At 35.3% G+C, this 25,498-nt stretch overlaps 1 protein-coding gene across 27 annotated transcripts in view; it reads right to left on the bottom strand.

Annotated features, from left to right (window-relative positions):
- PARD3 (par-3 family cell polarity regulator) overlaps positions 1-25,498 on the bottom strand; it is a 625,186-nt gene that overhangs the window by 250,087 nt on the left and 349,601 nt on the right. For 20 of the 27 annotated variants that reach the window (XM_082385255.1, XM_082385252.1, XM_082385256.1 and 17 more), the window contains 5 exons: positions 22,033-22,158; positions 20,503-20,882; positions 16,486-16,625; positions 13,723-13,851; positions 11,341-11,379 (listed from right to left, as the gene is read on the bottom strand). In XM_082385255.1, the coding sequence (XP_082241381.1) occupies positions 11,341-11,379; positions 13,723-13,851; positions 16,486-16,625; positions 20,503-20,882; positions 22,033-22,158 (814 nt within the window). The remainder of the gene's footprint in view (positions 1-11,340; positions 11,380-13,722; positions 13,852-16,485; positions 16,626-20,502; positions 20,883-22,032; positions 22,159-25,498) is intronic. The other 7 variants (XM_082385261.1, XM_082385273.1, XM_082385259.1 and 4 more) reach the window with 1 other exon arrangement.

Here is a 25,498-nt window from a genome sequence, read left to right as displayed (position 1 = left end):
ATTCCAATGTTTCTTTCTGTTATTTTTAAGGACTGCTAATGAGCAGTTCTTTCATCATAACAGGCACAGTATCTCCACCAAAGTTCCACAACAAGATCCATGATAACAGTGCATCTGCACCCCCTCCAGATGATTCCTGGAACCAGCTGCTAATATTTTTATGTGGCACTTGTTTCAATATTGAAACCTAAACCAGATTCTGAGAAATATAGGGAAAAAAATGTAGCAGAAGGACTAAAGTCATGTAGACACGGAGTTTTGGTTTATTTTTTTGTTTTTTTGTGGGTTTTTAAAAAATCTGTTTATATATTCTAAACCACAGGAGAAAAACAGTAACAGCAGGAAATCAAAATAAATAAATATAACTCATTTGTCCCTTTGTTTTTCACTAGGAATTTTCAATGTTATTAATAGTTTAATTTTCACTAAGGATGCATCATTTTATTCACAAACAGTAACAAATCCTGATGATACAAAGTCAGCAGAAAAAACGGTATTCATTTTCGGAGAGTCACTAGAGAGTTTTAACCTTCAACATCTGTGAGACAAAGTAGAGATAAACAACATTAGGGAAATTTTTTTCCACAGTACTGTATGATACATCTACAGCTGGGGATATTATTCAAGCAATATTGTTTAATTAAAGAGTTGTATATGCCAGCTTTGACTTCGTAATTGTAGCCATCGAGTGCATAAGGAGACTGTTGCAGAACCCGACACATTTGAGATACACGAACTTTTGCTCAGCTCCCCTAAAACAGCAGGGAGGAAATGAATGCTTCAAGTATAACCTGATGAAAGGCAGCGAGATGACATATAAAAATGTCGGACACCGGAAGAGTAAGCCATCTGCCTTCTGTAATCCTCTTCAGGGATCCCAGCTCTACACTGGCCATCTCCAAATAGATGAGGCCAGAATTCTTTATCAAATTCAGCATTTCATTTTATGTCACATAACAGACACGTGGCACAAGCTCTTTGAATCACAACTAAATGCCTCATCTAGTCCTACAACTTTTCCTCCTTCTCTTTTTGTAATTTTGGAATATTTCTCCAGCATCCACCTATTCATTCAAGCTGGAAGTATCAAATTACACTTGAAGAATGGTTCAACATCTAAGGGTTCAACATCTAATGGTACATAATTAGGCTGGAATATAACGCATCCTTTAAAGATTGCACTTTTAAAGAATGTTCAGTTACACACATGAAAGCCTATTGCAGAGCAATGGAAATGTAGGTAGACTTCAGTTTTTTTCTTTGTCTCTCAACACATTTAAAAATTTTTTCTAATAATTATCAAAATTAACATAATAATGATAAAATAATTTTTAATATTAATTTTTAATAATAATTTGGAGATTTAACATGCAATCTCAGATATCTCAATTAGATGAAATAATTTTTGGAAGTACAGAGTGTATCAGTAAGAGATTTTTTTTGAAGATTATCATAATACAAAAGATATGTTATTTTAAAATTTCCAAATCCATAATAACATGATTTTTTTAAAGTTTCTAATTTACTAATATTCATTGTTAACATTCTTTGTGCCATCTCAAAAGATAGCCTCATAGTTACCAGGACAAGGTGTGTTTTAAAAAAAAAATCGCTAATATGTTAAAAACAGGAAAACTATATATATAATAAAGAATATTAAAGAAAGAACAACTTGAAAAGATACAGAGGGATAGTATGATAACTATACAAAGTAAATACATTTCAGTATCAAAATCAAAATAAAGCCTATACCTGCCCATTATAAAAGCCTTTGTACACTTAAAATATTCCTAGAGAATAATTACAGCTCAAATAAAGTCAATGGATTGGGGAGAAATAAACATTAAATACTCATATCAAAATATTGACATCATATTTACTATGCATCATATTTACTATGACATATTTACTATTGACATCATATTTACTATATTATCTTTATATACTTGTTTTGCTCTTAAAATTTTATTTTCATCCATACGGTTCAAAACAATTCAAGAGTAGTAAATAAAGACCTTGTGTGAATGAATACAGCTACTTCAATATAAAATCTGTTTCTGATGTTTGAAATACAAAATAGTATCAAAACACACTACAGCCCCTCCTACTTTAAATTCAGAAGTAACTGAAAGATAAAATTCACTCTGTGAATCAGAATCAGTATTTATATTCCTGGGGAAGTTGCACTTGAAAAGACACAGAAACCACAGATAGTCCTTAACTGGGCACATTTAGATCTGATCATTCAGTACGTTTATTTGCCTCAAATCTGGAAGGTTCTTAATTGTCACTTACTGATTTATATCTTGTTTGGCTTTTTAACGTTTACTGATTTTGACATTTCCATAATGTCTTACAAAGGCTTAAAATTCTCATTTTTCTTCTACTTGAAAAATCAAGATAAGGAGCTGACTGAATATATGAAGAGAAATTTTAATCAAGTTCGAGTCACTTCCTGACGTGCCCTGCTCTGAACCTGTCTTAAAGGAGACTGTATTCTCCATGGGAAAGTTTCATTTCTTATGAAAACTGCAGATGGGAATAATATTCTTTTTCAGCTTTCTTATCAAGTCTTAAGTCATTATTATCATTAAAAACATTTACGTGAGAGATTGTACTTTTCCTTTGATATTGCATTATTAATCCATTTGGCTCTTGACATAAGACTGAAATTAATTCCAACTTTGAGAACTTAATTCTCTGGCAGCAAAATGTTTAAAAAAATTTGCTCTTTAAAAACCATTTTTAAGGCTACTTTATAGAGAAATTTTCCAAAATCTTACTAGTATGGGGATCTCTTCATTCTGATATAAAGGAGAAGCTAATTTTCTATCACCTTCGATTGTTACTCCATCCAGATTCTGTACTATCTCAACCGTTTCTTGAGTCAAGTTCTTTCTAAGGAAACATGATAAATATTTTGTTTCCCTTTAACTTGCTCCTCAAGCCATTTGGACATGAATGTCACTCAAGTGCACATTATGTCCCTCATGTACAGACATGTATGTACCCCAAGTGATTTTCTATCAGTGCAACCTGTCATGTTTTCCCTTGGCCATTACTCCATTGGCATTTTTGCCTTCTAATGTCCAGAAAAACAGGGCATTTTTGCTAAGCATATTAGAAGCAGGGAACCTACTGCATGGGCAGTATGAAAGCTATTTACTTTCCCGCTATCCTCAGAACAGCAGAAAAGATACACACACATCTGCAGCGAGGCAGAAAAACAGCCACAAATGATCAGCACTAAAGCCCAGTTTTCCTTCCTCTCCAAACAAGCCCCAATTGCTAAGGGGAGACAGCTGGCCTATAGGCCACTCTAAGTCTGCAGTTAATCTGCAAAATGGGTAACAAGGAAGTAAAAGTTGATTATATTACGTGGCCGAAACATAATCGTTGGGCAGAGATTAGTGCTGGGATGGGGATGATGGGCTAGGAAGGAAAACCTTATGATGGATCTTAAAAAGCAATTATGCCATCATATTCTCACACTTAACACCTATTTTCATACAAGTTAAAGAGAAAATACATTTATTCTATATCTAGAGATTAAATAATATGCAGGTAGAGCAGACAAATGATAACAACCATTTACGGTTTTAATCAAGAGGAGGATTTTTTTAAATAGAGAAGTTATCGTGTTTATTTTTTTGCATAAAGGAATAACCCTCCAGTTTAAGCTATATATTTTAATTATCCCATATGTGAGATGAATGTTTATGCATGATATTTGTGTTGATATTTTAATTATTCTTATTAGCAAAGTTAAAATGTCACATCTGGCTTTACTGTGCTCTTTTCTGATTTAAACAGTAGACGTAAAATAAATAACATTTAAAGAATTTTAAAACGTTTTGCTTGATGCTACAAATTCTGAGGAGAAAAAAAAAAAAAAGGTTTTGTACAGTTGTTCATCTGTAATGTGAAGCCAGAAAAATCCTTACTCAATCAAAGAAATGTTACACAAACCCAAACTGAGGGACATTCTCAAAGTAATTTGCTCTTCAAAAATGAAAAGCAAAGGTAAACTGAAGAAATGTGCCAGATTAAAAACGACTAAAGAGGCATGACAACTAGATGCCAGGTGTGATCCCAAGGATTTGTTTCTTATGTATTCGTTCATTCGTTCACATCGGCACACCATGAAGGACAGTAACTGAGACAACTGGTAATACAACACTGTTAGGTCAATGTTAATTTCATGGCTTTGGTAACTAAACATGGTTACACAAGAAAATGTCCTTGTTCTTAGGATACACACACTAAAGATTTACAGATAAAGGGGAGTTACGTCTACAATTTATCTCAATTCTGAAAAAAACTTATATAGTAGGAAGGAGAGGAGGAAAAATTACAGGGAGGGAAAGGGGAGGATGGAAGAAACTTACATATCAAATGTGGTAAAATATTAACAATTGGGGAATGTGGGAGAAGGGTATACTGGAGTTCCTTAGGCTATTCTTAAAACTTTTCTGACAGCATGATGTTTTAGAATAAAAATTGCACGTAGTAACTAATCCAGAATAGTTCTGCTATATCTAAAACAGTTCTTATTTTAAAAACAGACATTACTACCAACATAATCTTTAAAATAACTTGAGTTCAATAACAAAAAAAAATCATAGAATAAATTTTAAAGATATTAATTTTTACCACTATACAACAAAAGGAGGACAATAAAAAATAACTAAGATATGTTCCCCAAAGGAAAATACACTAAACATTAGGAAATCCTTAACTTATTATAGTAGAAGTAGGGAATTTCAAACGAATCCCCTAAAAACTGATAGAGATTCACTATATAAAATCATTACTATTTTTGTAAGATCATGAAAATATTATTCTATCCCAATCTTGGAATAAGATTGTTTTAAACTAAGTTTGAGTCATTTGAATTGAAAAGTATTTCACTGAATCATGACTTTAAAATAAGTTTGAGTATTTAAAGCACTAGAAACAGAACACATTTTATAAAATTCTTTGTGATAATAGCAACATTTGATGCTCAAAACCAAACTACTAAGGTCAGCCTATGATTAGTGTGTGACAGTATAAATCTTCAACAAAAACTCAAATTAGAGAATTTTGTACTCTTTCATCTGCGTTACCTAGGATATTGAAATTAATTTACATTATAGGCCTAAAGAAATGTCTGATGATCAGTTTATCCCAAATAACTTACACAAAGTTTTGGATGAAGATGTAACAACCCATAATTCAGTCCCCCATTTGGGGCTCCCTATTTGCTTTGTCTGATTTGACTATTCTTCCCAGCTTTGTTGAGGTGTACTTGACATACAACACTGTAAATTTAGGGTGCACAGAGTGTTGATTTGGTACATTTATATATTGCAAAATGATTACCATCACAGCTTAGCTAATACACCTCCGTCACACCACAAAACTACCATTTCTTTTCTGTGGCAAGAACATTTAAGATCTACTCTCCTAATAACTTTTGAGTATATAACACAGTATTATTAACTATAATCACCATGCTCTACATTAGATCCCCAGAACTTACTCGTCTTATAACTAGAAGTTTATACTCTTTGACCAACATCTTTTTTTTTAATACATTTATTTATTTATATTTTATTTTTGGCTGCGTTGGGTCTTCGTTGCTGCCTGTGGGCTTTCTCTAGTTGCAGCGAGCAGGGGCTACTCTTCGTTGTGGTGCACAGCCTTCCCATTGCGGTGGCTTCTCTTGTTGCGGAGCACGGGCTCTAGGCGCATGGGCTCAATAGTTCTGGCACGTGGGCTCCAGAGCACAGGCTCAGTAGTTGTGGCGCACAGGCTTAGTTGCTCTGTGGCATGTGGGATCTTCCCAGACCAGGGCTCGAACCCATGTCCCCCACATTGGCAGGTGGATTCTTAACCACTGCGCCACCAGGGAAATCCCAACATCTCCTTTTTTCCCTCACTCTCCTGGTCCTCACTACCACCATTCTTGTCTCTGTTTCTATGAGTTCGGCTTTTTTAGATTCCACATATAAGTGATATACAATATATATATGTATACATATAACATATATGTGTGTGTGTGTGTGTATACACACACACACACATATATATATATATATACACACACACACACATACATCTTCTTTATCCATTCATCCACTGGTGGACATTTAGGTTGTTTCCACATCTTGGCTATTGTAAAAAGTGCTGCAATGAACATAGGAGTGCAGATATCTCTTCAAGATCCAGATTTCTTTTCCTCTGAATAAATACCCAGAAGTGGCATTGCTAGATCATATGGTAGTTTTATCTTTAATTTTTTGAGATAACTCCACACTGTTTTCCACAGTGGCTGCACCAATTTACATTCCCACGAATAGCGTACAAGGGTTCCCTTTTCTCCACATCCTCACACCTTGTTATCTCCTGTCCTTCTGATGACCATTCTAATAGATGTGAGGTGATATCTCATTGTGGTTTTGATTTACATTTCTCTGAGGATTAGTGATGTTGAGCACCTTTTAATGTACCTGTTGGCCATCAGTATGTCTTCTTTGGAAAAATGTCTATTCAGTTCTTCTGCCCATTTTCTAATCAGATTGTTTATCTTTTTGCTATTGAGTTGTGAGTTCTTTGTATGTTTTGGATATTAACCCATTATCAGATATATGATTTGTAAATATGTTCTACTATTCCAGAGGTTGTCTTTTCATTTCATTGGTTTCCTTTGCTGTGCAGAAGTCTTTATATTTGATGTAGTCTAATTTGTTTATTTTTACTTTTGGAGTCAAGTCCAAAAATTCATCACCAAGACCAACGTCAATGTGCTTACCCCATATGTTTTCTTCTAGGAGTTTTATGGATTTGGGTCTTACATTCAAATCTTTAATCCATTTTGAGTTGGTTTTTGTACACGGTGTACAATAGAAGACCAGCTTCATTCTTTTTCATGTGACAGTCCAGTTTTCCCATCACCATTTATTGAAGAGACTACCCTTTCCCCATTGCATATTCTTGGCTTCTCTGTCATAAATCAATTAACCATATATGTGTGGGTTTATTTCTGGGCTCTCTATTCTGTTCTATATGTCTGTTTTTATGCCAGTATCAAACTTTTGATTACTATAGCTTTGTAACATAGACAAATCAGGAATTGTGATGCCTCCAAGTTTTGTTCTTTCTTAAGATTGTTTTGGCTATTAGAGATCCAATAGATTCAATATGGTTTCAGTGAATTTTAGGGGTTTTTTTTCCTATTGCTGTGAAAAATGCCATCAGCATTTTGACAGGGATTGCACTGAATCTGTAGATGGCTTTGGGTAATATGGACATTTTAACAATATTAATTCTTCCAATCTGTGAGTATGGAATATATTTCCATTTATTTTTGTCTTTTTCAATTTCTTTCATCAATGTCTTACAGCATTCAGTGTGCAGGTCTTTTATCTCCTTGGTTAAATTTATTCCTAAGTATTTTATTCTTCTTGATCCTATTGTAAATGGGACTGTTTTCTTAATTCCTTCAACTGTTTTCTTAATTTACAGTGGGGTCAACATGGTAGGCTTTACTTGATATACCACAACCATTAGTTTAATAAGTCTATGACCATGCTTATTGACTAGCTCATTAAATTTCCAAATCAAGATTATAACCTGTCTGAAGTTAGCTTATCAAGATGCTTCCTGATCATCAGGGAGGATCCCCAAATCTCCTCAATGTATCCTTGCAGTTTCTACAGGGAGATCTCACTAACTCTTAGAATGAATGTTGAATTCTTGACATTTAAGCATGTTTTATGTCTTATCCGTATGGTCTAGTATCATCTCTAAACACTATTATTTTCTAAAGCCCTACTTCTATCCAGTAGCTCTGAATATGTTTTATGTACAATTATATTCTCACATGGATCTTACCAAAGAGTTCTTGGGGGCCTTCCTAAGCAGGTTTGCATAGTTCTTTGAAGCCCAAAGAAGAAACTGGCACTTTGGTAAGTCAAGGCCTGATAGCCTGGTAGGTAAATTCACTGCTTCATTGTGATGGTTACTTTTGTGTCCACTTGGAAAGTGTTTTTGGATGAGATTAACATTTACATTTGTGAACTCTGAATAAAACAGATTGCCCTCCACAATGTGACTGGCCCTCATCCAATCAGAAAACCGAACAGAAAGACAGGCCTTCCTGAGCAAAGGGGAATCCTCCGGCAGACTGCGTTTGGACTTCATCTGCACCATGGGCTCTGCTAGGTCTTTGCCTGCTGGCCCACACTGCAGATTTGGACTTTCCAGCCTTTATAATCACACAAACCAATTCCTTAAAATAAATCTCTGTCTATATATCTACACATCCCATTGGTCCTGTTTCTCTGGAGAACCCTGACTAATACACCCATGTATTGTCTTGTCCAACCTGGACATCCACAGGAATAAACTATCAAGTGAATAAACTTTTCAAAGGCAAAGGAGTTTGTTCAGGACATGGAATAAGTGAACCTGAGCCTCTGCGAAATAATTCAGCTTTTTGTCCAATTTTGAATGGATAGATAACCTAAAACTCAGTAGGGTTTCTAGTTGCCCACTCTCACTAATTAATACAATATTTAGAAGAAGTACAAGAAACCTGCATCTCAGATATTTAAAAGGTCTACCAACTATTGGTACAGCCCTACTCATCTACCTAAGTGACCTTTTTTAAAATTTCTCGGACTTAATCAGTTCTGGGAGTCATTGTGATAATCAACTAACAAACAAACTAATTGAGCTTGAGGACATTCCATTCTCAAAGTGCTTACAATCACGGAAAGTTTAAGTAATATCAGAGAATTTTGCGACTTGAATAAATTTAATGATTTGCCATCAAAAGACAGAGAGAAGCAGAGATCCTGGAATTCAATTTTTAAATTATAATTTTAACATGAAGCCTTTAACAGCCCAAAATGGTATCACCTAGCAGGAGCAGAAAGAGAGGCCCAGATGTGAGAGAGAAAAGGTAGAACAAGAAAACGAAAAGAAAACATTTAGACAAAAACAAAAACAAACAAAAAAAAAAACTGTACTTTCTTTAACTTAGCTTGGAAAACCCTTATCAGAAAAAAATTCCCATTTGAAATTGCAAGTCAGACACACATACACATATATCATCTCTTTTGTTAAGGTGACTGAATCGTCATTTGCTCTGGCATGCTATCAAGAACATAAAAAGCTTGTGGGTGAGAAGTGGAGCAGAACAAACCTAGACATTCTCAACGGAATACCACATTTAAAGCCAAAGCTGCTTCCTCCCGTTAGCGATTGAAAACTTCAGAGCTAATCTTCAATCTCCTCACAAGGACTGACTAAATGTTTTGAAAGAACACACCTATCTTTACTGCTTATATCATCATTTTCCATCTCAGATCATCTTATGCATAAACAGATGTAGTTTATGTGTGAAGTCATTCGCTTTTCCGAAAAAGTTCTATGATATTAAGATTCTAAACACCAAAGAGTGGTTCTTCACCCAAGGATCACGTTGCAAAATGCCTTTAGCATTTATCTTGCAACTCTTTCATGGTGTGGTTATTGCTCTGAAAGGTTTTTAATATATATAAACAAATCTATCAATCTACTCTCTTAGGACATTTTGGCTTTGTTATGCTGGGACAAGCATTTACTTTCCAAAGTTAACAGAGAAAATTTTCACATATTTTCTCAATACTTTTTGGTATGTTTTTAGGTTTAATTTCATAATTAACTGGGATTTATTTTGGTGTATGGTGAGAAAAAGGAATCTAACTTTTTAAAGTGAATGGCCAATTGTTCTAAACACTAAACAAACCACTCTTTACCGCTATTTTGAAATGTCTCCTTTAACAAACATGCACACACACGTAAACACTGGGACTGCTTACATCATCAATGTGTTTCAATGATCTACTTGTCTGTTCCTATAACAACATCATGCTATTTTAAGTATTTTAGCTTTAAAGTACATTTTGCTATCATTATTGTCTTTTAAAATAAATCATTCTTGTGCCCCACTTGACTCTTCAGAATCAACCTGTCCAATTTCCCCTCACCTCTCAACATACCCGCCACCACACCACACCAAACACACACACACACACACACACACACACACACAAATACTATTGTGATTCTGATTAACTATCACAGACCTATTGATTTAATGGGTAAAAAATGAAGGCTGTGAATTTCCTACAACCTGTACTTATGAATGTGTAATGTTCTCAAGGTTGTTTACTGATTTTCCTCTGAGGTCTGATTATTCATCCATTTCTATAATGATGGAATATTTGAAAATAACATTTTGTTTGTTTATTAGGTTCAAAGTTGTCTGGTTATGAATGTGTCAAGAAAAATTAAATTATGTAATGCTGTTATTAGTGTTAATCATGTTATTCAAGTTCTTCATATTCTTACTTTATCTGTCTATCTAACATGCCAAATTTTGGAAAAATATGTATTAGCATAACCCACCATGGATATGGTTTTGCTAAATTTTCATTTTACTCACAAAGGTTTGGGAATGACATGTGTTTGTGCTGTGCTGTTTAATATATAAAAGATCCTGACTGTTGGAATTTCTACTGGATGATATCATGTGTCAATATAAAACACCCTCTCTTTTTACCCCATGCAATGCACCCACACAAAAAAGAAGATAAGTTCAGAGACTGATGTGGCAATCCTTACTTTCATTATGTTAGTACCACCTGTTAGTACTCAACTTATTCCTTTATTTTCAGCCTGTATTAGGATTTATCTTCTAAACACGTATTTTTTGCTTTTTAATCTAAGCTGTGAAAACTTACTTCGGTTAGGAGAATTAGCCCCTTAAAATACACTATAATAACTGATAATAAATAACTCATTAAATATAAGTTATTATGACAATATGTTTAGTCTAATTGCTGATATTTTATTTTTCATGTTTATGATACATTTTTATTGTTCTTTTAGCCCTCCCTATTTTTTCTATGCCTGAATTGTTTTCTTTTTTCATTTTTTCATTTTTGTAGCCACTTACAGTACTTCACAACTCATGAAGTCTATATATATATAGATAGATAGATAGATGTTAAACTACTAAGCTCACCAATTTTGCTCCCTCTTAATATGCAGGTGAATAGGAAAGTCTTTAATGTCTCTTTTTTATCCCTGTCTGATCAAAAATAATCACAAAATATTCTTCATTTGGGGTAGTAGCAATAAGTCACTTAAGGTAAGACCACTTTGGGATTTAATAAATCTTTGTATATTAGGATCTATTATGAGCCAAGAAAAGAGAGGACAAATAACTTCATAATTAATTAGTAAGAAGTTAGTTCAATTTATCTTTCCAACATCTCTGCATCCTGCAAAAGACAAAGCTCTTACCGTTTCTTTTGGAATCTGCATCTGGCTTGGCTCTGCATTCTAGAAGAATTGAAGAAAAACATAAATACAGACTGACCAAAGCCATCTTCAACACACAGGGACACAAAGCTTTACTCTCAAGGAAAAATTGTTTGTTCTTAAAATCTACAAAATATATAGAGGGTGATTATATTATGGCTGATATATTACTCTGTCTTGCAAACTTTCACTGATGTGGTTATATTATCTTATGTGTGTGTATGTGTGTGGACGGGGTTGTTTAAAAAAATTGTTCTAGATGTAAATTTCTACTTGCTCATTCACAGTATATCATGAATTTATTATTAGGAGGAAAACAAATCTCACGAAACTGCTTTTCTATTCCTGGCACTGTTTCTAATTTTGTTTTCTAATTTTCCCAACTAAGTCTAAATTATAAGGTATATTGTAATTTGATAGCTAGACCAGATAATAACAGTCTGAACCACAAGCATTATACTTTACAATATTACACAGGTTATAAATGTGATTTTTTTTCATGTATTATAGAGTTGTTTTAATTAATAGATAGTTACAAGGTTGACTTATTAAAAAAAGAAAGGGAACCTATTGATAAAAGTATTTTGTTTTAGACACAGAATTTAAACACAGACACCCCAAACAGAGGAAAAGAGTTCTGTTAATTGGACTGAAAGATCATTTTCAATGCACTCCTTTAAGTTTTCAGAATTTTCCTTCTTTTAAACCTTGAATAGCAGCTGCAACGTGAATAAACTGACGGCCTACTGGCTCACTCCTTAATGAAAAGCTCACAAGCAATAAATTAAATAACCAAGAAAAAAAAAAAAAAGGAGGCAGCAGAAGGGGAAAACAGAAGCCTGGAAGATCAAAATTGGACCAGAAGAACCTGAATAACCTTAAGCTGGTCTGTGCTGGCACTAACTCGGGAACGGCTGTAAGAGCAGTGTTTAAGCTTTGGCAACCTAATAATGCCAACTATCACCCAGGCTCAGATACACTGAGGAAGGACTAAAGCTTTATCGCATCTAAAGCTTCGTGTTTTTTTTAATTTTTTTTAACTGCTCATTTACAATTTAATAGAGACAACTCCAGATTTAGGATCAGGTGGCATTTTAAGCACAGAATTGGATAACAGTGGGGGGAAAATGGAAAACCAAATTTAAATTGAGAAATAATGCATTAAACATTTCTAAATAGAAATAAAGAAGTTTTCATCATTTCTCAAAATCTACTTAAAACACAAGTTTCAGTTTTCAGCCCTATCACAATCTGAAATCTCCATGAAATCACAGTAAATTGTCAGTGTGTGTGTAACCAAGAGTTGGAATATTCCCAAGACTAAAATTTATCTGTTTTATAATAAAAGGAAATTTTTATTAACCATGACACATCCATACTTGAAGGATTAGCCTAAGAGAATTAGGGCAATCGGACAAATTTGGGAACTGCGTCCCTAAAACCTACCCACTCTAGTATATACGGATTCATTATTGTTTAGATAAAGCTAAAAGCTATCTGAAAGACAGGTCAAATGTCCTAAAATGACCCAACTAGAATCTGTTTTGAAATATTTAAAATACCACTTGTACTTGAAGTAAAACAATTTTCCTACCACATCAAAACAAAAGATAAAGGTGATTTCTCCAATTATATTATTTCTACAAATAAATGAAACCTACCACTTTTTGCAGAAAAACATTAAGAACTATGTCAATTTAATATACAGATTTCATTCCCACAAATACTATGTAAATACCCCTATCTAATATTTAGATGCACTGACATATGTATAAAAAGTGAAATAAATAGTTTGCAAACAAATGCCTTTTCATTTCATTTATGTCATTCTAAATAATGCCTATGTTAGGAATTAATGGCCCTGGGGCTTATTGCAACTCAGGTCTTTTTACTTTCAATAGGAGTATTTAATTAAGGTCCTCTTTTTCATACAACAGTAAGCAAGCATCTTTATTTGGCTTAGCTACACGTACCATGAAAACTTGAAATATGAAAATTTGTCATATGTAGTGGAGAAGATGGCAAGCTTTCAACAACAGCCTTTGAAGTGACAGTTATGGAATAATCGACATCTCTGTATTCAATCAGTCCATCTAAAAGCGTTCAGTAATAAACATTTGCTGTCCTAGAAAATATCCCTGCAACCTGATTTTCAAATACTCTTGCACTCAACATTGTGGATATCTGTTTCCAAAACAGAAGAAATATGAGGAAGGAATGCTTGTATTATGCTAAGGCTGAAATATATATAAAATATAGAAACTGCTTGGAAAATCTCTTAATAAACACTGGCCAGCAGGTCGCTAGCCCAGATCCCTGCCTCATGTGCGTCAGAAACCTTTCATCTGCTCTGAATTTACACACCAGTTCCCTTGGGTGGAAGGCATCTTCTTGGCGGAAGACCAGAAGGCTCACGGTCCCTTCCATCTTGGTGCTTCTCAACAGGGAAACAACTTCCTCCTGGGATTTGCCTGCTAGATCAACTCCATTTACCTAAAACAGACAGAAAGTTTTCAGCTGCAATACTGGGCGAACAGATAACAAGAGACGAGACACACATTCTAGAATTGATCATGTCTGCCATGGAACATGGTTCATTGCATGGTACATTCTGCCCTGATCTGATAAGCCCCACCAGGCTGCTGGGGCTAACAAAGAAATGCAGATCAGTTACCTAGAAGTGAGGCAGGAAGCAGTCAATCCTTCAGGTCTTATCAATAAACCAAAAGCACAGCCACTGGTGCATTAACAAGTAACCAGAGATACAAATATATCTACAACGCCAAGGTAACACAAAACTTCCTGGCTTTGAACTGGGGTATCTTGATGCCCTTGTGCATCACAGGTTTCCTTACACCAAAATAAAAAGATGCCACCCTTGCAGAAGGTAGTAAAAACACACTAAAAATATTTTGGTAAAAACATTTTAGCTTTCACTGAAATTTTACTGAAAATTAGGATGATAACTTTTTAATCCCTAAAAAGCAAACACTGAAGAAGAATCTCTACTAAATAATATTTTTGGAGGGCTTGCAGTATTTCACTTCAAGATATTTCAATGTTTTAAGAAAAAAAATTTTACCAGAAAAAAAAAAAAAGAGAGATTTGAAAATACCACTTCCTGGGGAATCTCATCATTTTTTGTAGAAAGTAAAATATGATCAGCAAGCACTACGCGTTTAACAGAAATGAGAGTGGAAATTTCTTTTTCAAAGTGTTCTATATTACTCTCTTTAGACAGAAATAGCATTTGTCTAAGGCAATTAAATATATCATTTAAATTGTAATATCAAAACTTTCCTGCAGTTTTAATGTTCTGGAACCTTTCCCCCACTGAAAACCTTCTTATATAGCTCAGTGCATTACTATCAAGGGATTGTAGGAAATAGGTCAGTAATAACAGGTTCAGAGAAAGCAAAAATTTTCTAGATAATTTTTAAAAATTAGTCACTTGATACTTGAGTTAAATATAGGCTTGCAAATATCCAGATACTCAGAAAAACTTTTTGCCCACAGAACTACTGATACTGTAGAAATACAACCAAGGATACTAGAGAGGTAGGTTTAAAGTACACCTGAGAGCTACAGAAGATAAAGCCTAATTCTGAAGAGATACAGATCGCAGACCCTTCCTCAAAAAGAAAAGCAAAAGCCTCTGTGATGTGTCACAAGTAAAGCAACTACATGATGAAAGGGAGACACAAAAATAAAGCGATTACCTTTAGCAAGGAAGAAGGGTGGGGGCCCTGCAGGGAGAGAGGGGGAGGAAGGGGACAGACTTTTTTATGATTTAGAGGCAAAAATAAGCTGATACACTTCCTAAATGAAACAAGCTACAACTACAAACGGGGACTAAGAGTACCCCACTTACAGCCCGAGGACAAGAGGCCCTTTCTGGAAACAATACCCTAAACTCAATTTGTACTTAAGCCTTCCCTTTTACTGGGCCTCTATCACTCTCCCTTTAAAACATGGTGTCATGCAAACAAGACAAAGAGGAAAGTGGAAGATTGAAGGAACCTAGGCCCAAAATGTAGACACAGGAAAAAATCTGGAAGCTATTCCTTTGCTCCGTTACTTTTCAAGAAATCTTTAGATTTCCCCAGCTGGAGCTGGGGAGTTCAAAGCTACATATGAAACTACAAGTTAAGAAAAAAGGATAATGTCATAAAAATTTACTTTAACATTAGTACTTGTTTTTTTTTCTTAATTTAAGTATAGCTGATTTACAATGTTGTGTTAATTTCTGCTGTACAGCCAAATAATTCAGTTATACATACACATACATTCTTTTTTTAAATATTCTTTTCCATTATGGTTTACCATGGGATACTGAATATAATTCTCTGTGCTGTACAGGAGGACCTTGTTGTTTATCCATTCAATATATTTAACATTAGTACTTAAATGCTAGTTAATAATTATGAAACACAGTGCCTGCCGCTAAAAATACAGACTATGTTTTCTAAAGAAAACACTAGAAAAACCACTAATAAAGTATCCTCTTTCTCCATCTTTCTCCCCTTTATTTCTACATGCACAACATTCACACAAACTTCATACATAAGAAATTATGTATCTTTATGTATGTCAAAGATAGCTTCAAAGACCAATGAACCGAATGAAACCCATGAGGTACAGAAAGGAAATTTTGAAAAACTATTTCTTTTTTTTCCTGACATTTGATTTTTATGTCTCAATTCATTCTCCACGCTGACATTTCCAAATTTCCTTGTTCTTCTCATCAAGACACACTGTTTTCATTTACTTCATTTGTCTCTGCTCTGATTCCAGAGGAGATAACATTTCTATACTGCCAGACATAAATTTAAAGTCATCCAGAAATATAACCTAACAGACACTGTACTTACATAATGACAAATGTTATGTATCTCATAAACCAAATGTCCAAGTAACTAAAAATTTATGAGTAAACTAAATGAAAAGACATGTCTCATCAAATAACACAGAGAGAAATGTAAAAGTGAAGCGGAAATACAATGTTTTAGGATGCATACTTCTGCTAAAATATATAATTTAATTTCATATTTTATGAAAATGTTAAAAAGACTCTGAGCCTTGAAAATGGAACTTTTCAAGAATTATGGAACTTCCGAAGCCACTCACCTCTATGAGTCTATCTCCCGCCTTCAGTCGGCCATCTTGGATGGCGGCCCCTCGTGGGAGGATGTTTTTCACATAAATTGGAGCTGAGCCACCTATTGTCACATCCCGGGAAGTGATGCTAAATCCCAAACCTTCTGTACCTGAATATATAACAGAAAAAAAAAGAGGTAAACAAAATGAGATATCTTGAATTTCACAGGTATATCATACAAGAAGGATTTGTTATTATTCTCTACCTCAACTTGACATTTTGTAACTTTCACACTGACCTACACATTTAATACTTTAAAAGTTGTAAGATTTTTCAACATAGACTAAATCATGGAAGGTTTAAATGGTATATATATCAAAATTCATTAGTCTAAGAAAAAACAGGAACCTAGTCAGATGAAAATAATATACAAATATGCCTGCTGAAAGTTTTTAAATTTGTCTAAATATTTGATTATGAAAATAAACAATTTCTCTACACAAAAAAACCCACAAAAAAACCTTCTGCTAAAACCCATAGTATCTAAAGTATCAAGTATTACTGTGCAATAATGGTATCCAGATTTGAAGGGTAAGCAGTGAAGAAAAGGAAGAGAACAAGTCCAGGGAAATGGAAAAGAAATAGTGAAACGAGAAATGTTTCTAGATACAGATAAAAGAACCTCCCCAAACTGACAGGATGAACCATATTATCTTTGCCTAGTTCTCTTCTAGTTCACCTAAATCCTACCGTTTATATTGCTCAAAAAAAAAAAAAAGAGGCAAATTACCCATCTGAGATCATAGCTACCAAATCTGAGGATCACCATATGATGTTTAAAGGTACTGAAACCAATGAGGCATTTACACATTACTGTGCTAGTTTGTATAATTTCAATTCCAGGCTCTTTGGCAGCTTTCTCGACAGGCACCCTTATAAGCTCAATACAGTGAAAAGGGTTATGTCACTGAAACCAACATGCAGTGAGCCAGAATCAGCCAAGAAAAAATGTGAAGATAATGATAAATTTCTAATGAATCAACAGAATTTTTATAACACTTCCAATAATGATTCATTTCTACCAGAGCTTTTAAAAACTATATTAGGTTCCATCTCAATTAAAATGATCTGAGGACAAGTACTTGCTCAATAAAGGAAGAATAAAGAGATATGTAAAGGTGAAAAATCTACAGAAGAATTCATTAATTTGATGCAGCACTCGCTAAAAAACTATAAGTCAGGGTATGAATCTCTAAGTAAACAAACATGGGCAAATAAACATGAATAAACATGTGGGTTAAAGAAGAAACAAAGTAGAAATGACGAAAACACAGTACATGTAACAAAAACCTACTGTAAATATTCTCAAATTCAAACAGAACACTCATTTACTTCAAGTCTGAAATCACTTTAATGTGCCTGGGCTGTTAATTTCTTAAGTCTTCTGTGAAGACTTGAATGGCATACTGTCTATATGAAATTTTCCTAATTATTCTGCTGGGGCTTTTCCATATGTCTCTGTGCTTTCATGAAACTCTAATGACTTGCAATAACATTTATTAAGGAAGAATTCTAAATTATTCTCCTTTTGCAATATTAATTTCTATGAACTACAAAGACTGATTGTTATATGAACCAAAACACTATTAAAATATCAGCAATAACCCCTAAATCTGTACGCCAAAAGTTCAGGCAATGACCTTTCAAAGAAAGATAAATAGATATCAATTTTCATTTAGCAAAGCCAACAAAACATTTTGCACTGACTGAAATAGATCACTGACCTTCTCCTCTGACTTTATTAAAAAGCTAATTTCTACAAAAGAGCAGGGTATTTGAGAATGCCAAAATGACAATAAATATTAAGAAATCATAATTATGGAAGCAGGTACATAGGGGCTATTCTATTTCGACATGTTATATGACATAGTTCCAAAATTATGCCAAAGAATCATTATAACAAAGGCTTTCTTAGTCCTTAGCTTTGACCTCAGTTTATGAAGAGCTTCTGTCATTCAAATCGTGTCAGTTCACTTTGAACTGAATTTAAAGTTTAACACTGACAAACCCTACATTTTAGATGTACTTCATTAAAAAATGTTAAATGTAACAACAATAACTGGAAAAAACATTGCCCGTTAACTACAATGAAAACTTGTTCAACCTCATACAATCATTAAAACATCTGTATTTAGTACTAATCAAAGACAATGAGCATTCTTTGTCACTTTTATTTATAGTGAACATTATTTTTTTATATTTGTAAGTATTGGCAGAATGCACAGGCAGTTTCCACCTTTTGCCATACATTCTCATAGTTAATAAATTAAAATCAGGTCAGATCTATGACGCTCTGTATCAGTTATATAACTCAAGGTCAGAAAAATGTTTAAAAGAAAACCATTATTTCTATTTTTATGTTGATTGAGCATAATCTTTCTAAATTAACTTCTGTAACATGTAATCATATATTTTTAAATGCTACCAAAATAAAACTATTGATTTCTGTATTCAAAAGAGTGATTCTTTTAATGGCAAATAAAATTTCACTTCATTTAAAAAGTTCATATTATATCATAAGGTGTTAACATATAATAACAGTATGGAAAACTGTAATTAAGCAATGAATATGCCTATATCAGAATAAAAAGGCAAAGATATTTATGAACTAAAATCTTTATGACAATGGAAAATAGTCTTCCTTTTTTGAAAGATCCCAAGCAGAATTTTATGTTTTATACAACTCTCTTTGTGTTTCTTGATATGCTTTTGCTTAAAAACCAGGTCCTTTCATTTGAGTGTAGAAAAAGGAAGAAAGAGAATCTGATATTCCTCTCATTTATGCATTAACAGGGCTAAAAAGGGTTTAAGCTGATGTGATTCTGTATTTGTAAGGGGTTTCAAAAGTGGAGTGAGGTTGTCAATTCCTGATCAGGTCAACCAAGTATTTGGAGCTTAAAAAGCCAGTAACCAGAAAGAAGGCATTTGTGGTTCACATAAAGTTCAATGAAAGAGTATGATTTAGAAAGGAAATAGGAATCTCAGAGTTTACAGAGTTGTAAACTCTACCCCAAATGGAAAGAAGAACGGTCTCAATGTCAGGACACGGAAAAGGTTCCAGTAAGAATCTGCTGCTGGTGGCCACATGACTTGAGGAAATCGCTCAGCCTCTCTTGGGTTCATTTCCAACTAACTGTAGGAGTTGGTTGAGCTCATAAAAGGAGAAATATTCTTTATAATGACACCCATTTGAAGGACATGATTTAAAAATATATAAAAAGGCTCAGCTAAAAGGGATGATTAATAGCAAAAGTATATCTCAGTGCCTGGAGGGGACGGTGATTGGGAATGAGCAAGCCAAGCCTAGGAGCCTGATCTGGTTGTCAGGGAGGCCAGCACAGAAACGAACGCCTCCTGTACACAAGGATGCACCGTCTAAGGGCGGGGATCCTTAAATAAACACACTGATGTAAGGCATAGGTAATAAAGTATTAGCAAGGCCCATTCCGATTCCCCTTGTCACCTTGAGGAAGGGAAGAATACGATATTCTGGAAGAGCAGGAGACAAGGGGCCAGTGGCCTTGCTTCTCAGCATTTCACCGGGAACCACCAACAGCTTCAAAGGAGTCAATCCCTTCCCGTCACCAAAGGACGGGCTGAACTGAGGAAGGACTTCTAACGTCCTCTAGGGGGGCTGTATGTGGACATCGAGTGGGGCACTCAAAACAGTCAGAGCCTCCCTGTTGCTTTGGGTTTGATGAAAACCCATCCTGAAACCCATTTCCTTCGTTGTCAAAAATTTTACAGCAGTCGTAGCTGCTACTTTTTTCATAGAAACGTAACGCTTAAGGCCTATCCTCTGATCTTCTACGTGTTAATTTTTATACAGCAAAGTGAATCTGAAAAGCATAAAAAAATATACAACTGTAAATCCTTTTTTAAAAAGACGTATCAGTTCTTAATAATGAGATAAGACTTAGGATGCTTTGGGTTAGTTGGTTGATTTTGAAAATAAATTCCGTGAAAAACAGGAAGACAGGTCATACCTTTCTTAAGCTGGATGTTAAGCTTCTTGCCTACTTTCTTGGTGTTGTAACCACTGCTGGGACTGAACACGTGGTGTATGGCTGGGCCCGGAGCAGCGGACGGCTTTCCCGAGGGCTGTGCGCTCTGAGGTAGGAGTCGGGGGTGAGGGTCCGCGTGCTCGGGCAGGGGGTTCGGCCGGGGCACCCTTGGCAGAGCCTGCGGCCCCGCGCTGTTCACACTCCTGTGATCCACATGCTGGCTGTCGGGGCTGAAGCGGCTCGAATAGTAATTGTTCCTCTCGCTTTGGGACAGTTGTTCGTACTGCTCTTTATTTGCTGCGGGAACCACATGGAACCAAATGATGGATGTCCGCATGGCTTGGCGAAACATATGTTGTGCTCTGGGTTTGAGAAAGAATGGAAAGTTAGCAAATGAAGACTGGCAGACTCGAAGATGTTATGAGCTTAATTAAGTATACTCATTAAGCAACAAAGACGGACAGACTTCGTTGAAACTGAAAACAAAATTCTCATAACCCATTTATCAATCGGGTTTGCAAGCTCTGATAGCAGCAGGGCTGTGTCTCCAAATATAAATTTCTCATTCTCTAGATAAAAATGACAAAGTTATGTACAACTACAGGCAAAATACCAGTATTTTGGTATACCCGCCACAAAATACCCTCCACTGTAAATCATTCAATCATACTGTAGTTTTAAGCACAACAGGTATTATCATTTCAATATTAAGAGAAATTAAATATAACCTTCTCTCTACATTATCCAATACAACTTTTAAAAATCATAAAGTATTTCCTTACAAGGAGACCAGTCGAGTTTTTAAAGAAATATATTTATAAGTATACTTAGAAAACTTTAGAAAGTGACTATCCATTATTTATCAGAAAAATTAATCCAAGTTTGTGCACGCAAAAATCTCAGGAATGCCAATGCAGCTTCAATAACTCACAATGTTAAGAGCTGTTGGTCACAGTGCTATTCCAAGACCAGCCCAAGAAGCTACTCCATCTTATCTGGATCCCTAGTCAGGGCTTTAACCAAGTCCTTATGATTTCTGCTCACTCTTGCCTTGTTTTATAGGAGCTGAACAATTTTTATCTTTCTAATAGAGTAAGGGCTTGAGTCAGGATAAGGAAAATCTGAGTGGACACTGCAGGTCCAAGGAGCTTTGTCTTCCTATTTGTCACATTATATGTGACCAAGTTGGACGTGTGAGTTAAAAGTGTAATAAAAACTAGCAACCTGGTGAATTTTCCAAAAGGCGAGGAAGTGGCCAAACTGTAAAGCCTAAATTGGGCCCATCATATTTTAAGAAGTGCTGCGTCAGTCAGAGAGCATTTGGAAACATAGTCTAATGATAGTGATTACCTGGAGTTTGATGAAATTTTTAAAAGCTAGATAATGGCAGAAAATACTCCTCTCCAGCATGAAGGCAGAGACCACAGACATATGGTCTGAGGTACCCCAATCGCCCGCACTCTGTCACGCCTGATGCAGGAAAAGAGCAGCAATGAGGTAGTACACACTTACTGTTCAAATCTTCTATTTCGAAGGTCGCCATCATTAATCCTGACAATGCAATCATTCTCATGAAAAAGGTTTTCTTGTTCAGCTTTACCACCTTTCTCCAATCGTTTTACTAATAACCCCAGGGTTCTGGAACATTAAGAATGCAAATCATTACACACGTAATATTTCCACCATGCACAATGCCCTACTGCTTTAATGCCGGGATTATACTTACAAAGACTGCCTAATAAAGGGGTGCATTAAATTGCTATTCAGACATTTAAAAATAACACCAACACAGAAATCACAACAGTATAAATGGTGTGTAGAAAGGGATCCTTTCAATAAATATGAGCAATCGTTTCTGGCGTGTCAGTGTTATGCTTCTGAAACAAATCGCACACTTCTCTCTATGCTTAAAAATGCTCCCGGCAGAGCTGGCCTGATGGCTCATGGCCGTGGCAGTGGGCAGCATGGATGAGCATGGACTTGTGAGCAGCTCTGGCAGTTTCCTGTTTTAAGCTAGCTGGTACAGTGCTGACGGCAGCCCCACCTTTCCATGAAAGGAAAGGTAACAAGGAGAGGCTAACCTGTACATTTGAGATGGAAAATTGGGAAGATTCCAAAAATAGAAGAGTTTCTTTCCATTCTTGGCATCTGAATTTGGTAATGCCTCATGTTCTGAATTTCAAAACTTCTTAGGTCTCTCAAAAGTAAGTAAGTTGTTGCCATTATTCCCATCGGAAGAAAATAGAAAGCCAGCGACAAGTTCCAATAATGCCAGTCACCATTCACCCCTCCACGTGTACTCAAATTTCAAGTCAAAAGAAAAGCCCAGATGAACTTTTAGAGACCCATGATGGAGGGAAAAAAAAAAAAAAATTTATTACAAATGTACTTGGTCTAGAGCACTAACTCCTTGACTGACAGGATGGACATTTTTATACCCTGGGACAAATAACAAACACTATATACGAACACAGCTTGATACGAAATAGGAATCTCCACCTAGTTCTGATGCTCTGACTTAATTGACGGTTAGCATATAATCTGTATTATGATCATGTTAAAATTTTTATGAACTTATTTTTGGCTTGTCCCAAGCTTGCATTTTCTTTCATAATCCTAATATTTAGAGACAAAAAAAAAAATGCCCATACAGAAACTAGCATTTAGGGGACTTCCCTGGCAGTCCAGCGGTTAAGAGTCTGTGCTTCCAATGCAGAAGGTTCGGGTTCAACCCCTGGTCAGGGAACTAAGATCCCACACGCCACACAATGCGGCCAAAAAATTAAAAAAAAAAAAAAAAAAAAAGAAACCAGCATTTAGAATCCTACATAAATTAAAGTTGAAGACACCATCATTTCCAATCGCCTATCTGTATTTTCCAACGGAGTACAATTTGCAGTACCCTGTATATGCTTTCCAGTAGAAAGATACTCCAACAGATAGTATCCTTCTTCTTTTAAAGCTTTGCAGTAATTGTTGTTGTTGATCTCGCTCCCCTGCTACTGTTACCTGTACACACACCTTATCTCTACTGTTGCACTGTCAGCTCCTGCAAGGCGGGGTAGGTGGGACTCAGCAATACATGCTCCAGCACTCAGCTCGTAGTAAGGTCTTGACAAATGACAACTGAATGAATGGGTGCTTGAGTTTAGCTGAAGCAAACAAGTCTCCTATTTCTAATAAGCTTTTTGCAAAATAGAATAAGTGAAATAAAATCCAGATTCTGATCCTTTTTTTCATGACGGTGTCACTTATACCAAACATAGGACTGAGCTGAAATGAACTGAATTAAAGCAAAGGTCCTTTTTTGTTTGTTTGTTATTTTGCAGTTTAACCTTCTTTCTTTCATAAACATTTACTGAGTCACTGCTTAACTTCACTCTAATCTTTATTATTAAATATAATAAAGAGGCATGGTGTTTTACTATGGTTAAGCATACCTACCTACAAGAGTAAGAGGAGATAACATTTAAATTGCCTTTTGTCATGTTACTATTTGGGGATTAGCACCTACTAGTGTAAGAGTCTAAGAAGCTTGGTGACTAATGAAAAAAATATGACGTAGGTCATTTTTAGTTACTTGCCACCGTATATTGGAACTATTGATAAATAAATATAAAAATTCTCTCAGCTCAAAGATAAGAAAAAGTACACTGACACAGCAGCATGAGCAACTTAACTGTCTGGGCTCCTACTTGGCAGGAAGCGATCTCTTAATGTGCCACACCAATAATTAAGTGACCGCTAAAATGTCACCAAGCCCACAATCTATCTCCCCAAGCTTCCCTACTGTTCATTTGTCTCTATGGGTGACTGAACAAAGTGTTCTATCAAAAGCATCCCATCATTAAGATATACCTATGACTCCATTGAATGGGACAAAATAATTAGAGAAATCAAATTAAATCACAGTTGTTGGTAATAGTGGAACCAGAAGAAGACACTGGGCCACTTCGCCATGCAAGCAGCCATGTGAGAGCACAGGGGAAGGCAAAGATGACTTGGCCACCCATGGGCAGTCTTAACAGAGCCACAGCTTGGTACCACACCTGTTGCTAAAAGCTGCCTCTGCAGACCAACAGGGCTTCTTTCAAGTTCATGTATTCAGCCCCTGAGTAAAAATATGCCCTACCAAGAGTCACTCCAGCTAATTAATTAGTTTTTAATTGGTGAGATCGTGAGTGATTTCTCAATACGGTTACAACATTTCTGTGATCTAAAGTGACTGAAAATTATTATGCCTTTATGTATTCTGAAATATTTTGTGAATTCCAAAATAGTCCACAGAATATTTTTAGAGAGAGAGAGAGAGACTATGTTTAATGGAAATCACTTAGCAGGTAACTAGTACCAGTTATTTGTTCAAATTTATAAATTTATCTCCAATAGAACCTTTCAGTATCTATGACAACTTAAATAATATAACTTGGAAATCTGTAATTTAATTCTATAAGTGGCATTAATATTTTTCAGATGAATAGGTCTATAGATTTATATTCACCTAGGTAATCATTTTCCTTTTCTTAAATCTACTTTTTTTCCCCATGGGAATCATTCTACAATAATCATCCACAGTAAAAAGGCCTGACATGCTTCATTCACTGAATGGCTTGTCTTTCTATACAAGCCCTCATATATGGCCAAATGCATGAGTAATCCTAACATACAGTAAAAATGTTACAAATCATAAACAAATACGCTATCGCATTTACATGAAATATTGCAGACATTTATTAAATGAGGTTTTAGAATCCAACGTTGTAAAAGTAGTTGCAAAACCCTCAGAATCCTCTTTCTCAGCACTAGAGGCTCGGGAGCTGATGGGGGTGGGCTGGGGGGGGCGGGTAGAGGAGCAGAAAGGGAAGAATTTCACCCTGACTGACACAGCAAGTGATCAGGGAATCAACGGAACAGACTGAATTAAGGAGAACTTAGTAGCCTGCTGATTTCTAAGTACTTGACCACACTATTAGAATCA

Source organism: Balaenoptera borealis (assembly GCF_965194805.1).
Source record: "Balaenoptera borealis genome assembly, chromosome: 3".
Taxonomy (NCBI): Eukaryota; Metazoa; Chordata; class Mammalia; order Artiodactyla; family Balaenopteridae; genus Balaenoptera; species Balaenoptera borealis.
Note: the sequence above shows the minus strand (reverse complement) of the source record. Positions and strands in the feature narration are given on the sequence as shown.